General features: G+C 26.4%; 1 protein-coding gene across 2 annotated transcripts in view; it reads right to left on the bottom strand.

Moving 5' to 3' along the window:
- Positions 1-4,542, bottom strand: part of LOC117176824 (paired amphipathic helix protein Sin3a-like) — a 23,185-nt gene extending 18,643 nt beyond the window's left edge. For both annotated transcript variants that reach the window (XM_033367147.1, XM_033367149.1), the window contains exons 1-2: positions 4,509-4,542; positions 116-226 (exon numbers count right to left, since the gene is read on the bottom strand). In XM_033367147.1, the coding sequence (XP_033223038.1) occupies positions 116-226; positions 4,509-4,517 (120 nt within the window). In that variant the 5' untranslated portion in view covers positions 4,518-4,542. The remainder of the gene's footprint in view (positions 1-115; positions 227-4,508) is intronic.
- Between the last annotated feature and the right edge of the window lie 223 nt (positions 4,543-4,765).

Here is a 4,765-nt window from a genome sequence, read left to right as displayed (position 1 = left end):
ATTAGATATTATTATTTATTCTTATTACTATATTATATTATATTATTATATTGCTAAACCCCGTGTCGTTTTAAGAGCCTTAAGAGAATCAACCCCCAAAATCTAAAACACCAACCTGGGGTTGATCGCTGAATTTGAACTTGACTTGATCCAGATAAGAGAGCGCGTCCTCCAAACTGCAGCCCGGTGACGTTGGTGGTAGTGCTTTCGCGTTACTGGTTTGCATCTGAAACATTTGGGAGATATAAAGGCCTGTAAGATAAAAAATGAAATCAACAAGAGTTCAAAAAGCACCTTCCTGATATGTTTCTTGTTTGCGTGTCCGAAAAACTTAATTTTTAAAATTCCATGAATTTTTCCTGGGCAATTTTTCATTTTGCCTGGTCATTAATATTCGCAAAGACCAGCATTTTTCTATTAAAAAATGTTTAACATAGGATCTCTTATGAATAGAATAAAACGATTTCAAATTAAATTTTAATTATTTAAACTGAAAAAGATGACTATTTCACCATGAAGATAAGATTTCAATCCAAAAGGACGATTTTTCTGTCTAAGTAGACGAATGTTCAATAAAACAGTTGCATTTTCAAATTAGAAGGATGAATTTTCAACAAAAAATGAAAAAGTTAAATGTTCAATAAAAAAAAAAATTCAACAAAATAGTTCAATTTTCAACTGAGATGAGTCTTGAAGCGGACAAATTAATTTTTAACAAAGTAATTCAAATTTACCCAAGTAGCTGGATTTTCAACTACTATATCATTTAAATAATAATAAAATTAACAAATTGCAATTTTACCCAAGTAGTAGTTGAAATTTCAATAAAAAAAAGATAAATTTTTAATCAAAGAGTTGAATGCCCAAAAAAAGTCATAAAACTTTTGAAAAATAATTCAATTTTCAACAAAATAGTTGAGTTTTCAACCTGCAAAGATGAATTTTCAACAAAAATTATGAATATTTCATTCGAGTGTTTAAATTTTCAAGCAAAAAGATGAATTTTTAAACAAAAAGAATCATTTTCCAAGAACAAGATTAATTTTCTACCAAAAAGACGATTTTTGAAATAAAATAATAATAAATCTTAAACTGGAATGGACGAATTTTCAACACTATACATGAACTTTCAACTAAAAAAAAAATTGTCAACAAAAAATGGAAGTCAAATTTTCAATTAAAACCACTTTTTTAAACACAATAGTTCAATTTTCTACCAAATAGATGAACCTTCAACCAAAAAAAATTGATTTTCAACACAATAATTGAATCTTTAACCTGCAAAGATAAATTTTTAATTAAAAATGTAAAAGTTGCATGTTGAAAAGAAAAAGATGAATTTTCAACCTTAATTATGGATATTTAACTCGAATACTTGAGTTTGCAACCAATACTAAGAATTTTCATACAAAAAGATTCATTTTATACGAAAAAGGGTGATTTTTCAACAAAATATACATTTTCAACGTTATTTTCAGTTAAAAAAAATAATAATTTTCAACCAGGCTGATTGATTTTTAACAAAATAATGAATTTTTAACCGTAATATTTCAATTTTCCACCAAAAAGATTAATCTAACCCATAAAATTAATGTTTACTAAAAAAAGACTAATTTTTCACAAAATATATAAATTTTCAAATAAAAAATAAATCATTTGTCAACCAAAAATTGAGTTAGAAAATTACTTTTGAATAAAAAAAAATTCAAGTAACCAGTAAAAATTTTAGCTGTAATAGTTAAATTTTCAATAACAAAATTAATTTTCAGCCAAATAAAACACGAATTTTCAACAAAACAGCGTATTTTTCAACCAAAGATACATTTTTAATTGAAATTATGAATCTTCAGCCAAAAAAATTAATTTTTGACAAAAAAGTTTAATTTTTTACCAGGTTAAAAAAATTCAATATAAAAAGATGCATTTATAATTAACTTAAAGAAAGATTTTTCTGTCAAGATAGAAAAAAAATCCTAAGAAACTGCTGAATTTTGAATCAAAAAGCTAAGTTGTCAACCAAGAAGATCAATTTTCTAACAAATAAAAAAATGTAAACAAAATACATTAATTATCAACCACATACTTGAATTTTCAAGCAATAACGATCAATTTTCAACCAAAACTAGAATAATTAAATTTATGGTCAAAAAAATTAATTTAAAATAAAAAAAAACGAATTCAAGTTGGCTGTTTAACCAAAGAAAAAAAATTCCAGGTCGTTTCCTGGTTCGAAAAAAATCGTCAAGGCCAATGAATTTAAAAAATCGAACACAGATTCAGTTCCAAAAATATAAATCCTCTTAATCATTTTCAATGCTCCAAATTGAAGAATAATTCAATGAATTAAAAAAAAATTCAAAATGATATAATTTTAAGCAGTTTTAAGTTTGAATCATTAAAAATTGAACGATTATATTTTATTTATAAAGTTAACACTTCTTAAATTATAAGTTAAATAATTTTTTTTTAATCCTGCCAAATTAAAAAAATTTCCTTAAAATCTTCCACATTCGTTTTTGATAATTTTGTAAATCTTTCTAAATATTGTTAAATATTGCCTTAAAATTATTTTTTTTTTAAATAAAAAATACATTTTCAATTTTTCTGTGAAATATTTTTTATTCCTCTGAGGCACTTCAAAAATTTTCAAATCTTCTAAATTTTTCTTCCAAATCTGCCAGAACCTATAATTGACTATAATATGGCCGTGGAATATTTGAACCGAAATTTTGGCACAAAACTTCCAAGGGATCGTCCACATATTAAGTAAGGCATTTTTCTTTTGTTCATATCGCTGTGCCCTTTTCAACTTGACAAAAATGTTATTTTCGTCTTTATTCAAACAACAGAGAAACATCTTACGTAATATATGGACGATCCCTAAATATCTCTTCAACTCACTCGATTTTTCTCTAAGCATAATAGGTTTTCATTTGTTATTTATACATCAAAATTCAGCAATTTGACTTACAAATTAAATTATTTTTTAATTATAATAATGCAAATTGTAACGTTCAAGGATTAGTTGTTTTTTTTTACATTTTGAATATTTAATCTCAATTAAAAAATTTCAAATTGAATGGTTTGAAAATACAAACAGTTTAATTGTTAACGTAAAAATTTGTAAATTCTAAAGTGGTGAACTGATTCCGAATCATCTTGTAAAATCAATTATTATTCACTTTTTGAATCTTAAAGTACAATTGAATTTTAAAAATCATAAATTAATATATATTGACAGTTGGTCTACTTGAAATTTTTGATATAAAAAAGCTTCGATTTTGAACACTTCTAATTTTTAATTATTTAAGTATTTAAAACAGCATTTTAAAATTCTTTAAATTAAAATGTACGCTTAAAAATTAAAAATCTAAAATGGAAAATTTGTAGTGAAAAATTTTCGAATTATGAGTTCTAAACAGAATGATGTCACGAATGGACAGATTTTTTTCCCTACAAATTTGTAAAATTCCCGGTCAAAAAATGAATTCACTGTTACTTCCAGGTCCAATAAAAGTCCCGGTCCAGCAGCCACCATGAGAATTTTCAAAAAAAAGTTCAATACTTTAATATAAAGCTACTTTTAAGAAGGAAGAATCATTTTTATTCAATTTTACATTTTAATTTAAACAGAAAAAAAGCCCATTCAGAAAAAATCCACTGAAAATTTAGGTTTTCCGGTAGGGTAGACAGTAGACACTGCGAAATCTTTTAAAATGCTCTTAAAAGTTTTGAAACTGTATCAAATCCTTTCAAAATCTTTTAAATCTCTTGAAATAATTTTAAAATATTTGAAATTAAAAAAAAATATTTTTAAATTGCGCTTTTCAAGATAACGGGTTCTATTTTGATTTATCAGCGAAGAATTAAAAAAATATGTTTAAAGTGTTGTTTTTGCAAGATAGTCTAATTTTTAAACAAAACTCAAAATTGGCGGGAGTCCGAAGCCTTCAAATTTAATTTTGGATTCTTATAAGTAGTTGAGATTATAAAATAAATAGTACCTTATGTCTGTTGGCAGTTCCTTGTTTGGCTTAAATTGTTGTAACTAAATAGATTCCTCCTGACACAATTCCCTGGAAGATTAATTGAAATCACTCTCTTTAATTTATTTTTAGTTTACATTTCATTCTTTTTCTTCAGGTCAATCTTCTAATATCTAATGTGTATCGAATATATATTACGACACAAAAAAAAGTTTTCAAATTTTTTATCGCGGTTTTAAATTTATTGCGTTTGATATATCAATATTTTGAATAAAGTGATGTGTTATTGTGCACAATCCTATTAGATTTGGCAAATTTCATGAGTTTGGAACTGCTTATTCTTGACGAAAATTGTTTTAGATTTAGTTAAGGTTATGTTTCGCAGCGAAGCCGGGATTCTTGGTCTCAATGATTGAAAACTATATCTTTTTAATTCAAGCCGTTTTATTGAACAGAGGAGAGGATTTGTTCCTTCGCAATAGATAGATTTTAAAATAAGTAATAATAAGTCAAATCACTTACATTTTCCATGTACGCAACGCAGTGGCGCAGTGTGCCAGATCATCCGTTTCCGTCGTCAATGGTCATACCGGTCATTAGGCCTCGCCACGCGCATCTAAATAAAGTGAACCAATCAAATCCCCCGTAGGGATTCGTACGGCGTCCTCCATTTTTAAAAGGACGTCAAGCGGAAAGCTTGAATCAGGTTCAACTGCATGTCTCAACTGCAGAAAAAACTCGAACACAATCTTATAAATAGTCGTATAAATGTGAAACGA

The sequence above is a fragment of the Belonocnema kinseyi genome, chromosome 7 (assembly GCF_010883055.1).
Source record: "Belonocnema kinseyi isolate 2016_QV_RU_SX_M_011 chromosome 7, B_treatae_v1, whole genome shotgun sequence".
In the NCBI taxonomy this organism is placed as follows: Eukaryota; Metazoa; Arthropoda; class Insecta; order Hymenoptera; family Cynipidae; genus Belonocnema; species Belonocnema kinseyi.
Note: the sequence above shows the minus strand (reverse complement) of the source record. Positions and strands in the feature narration are given on the sequence as shown.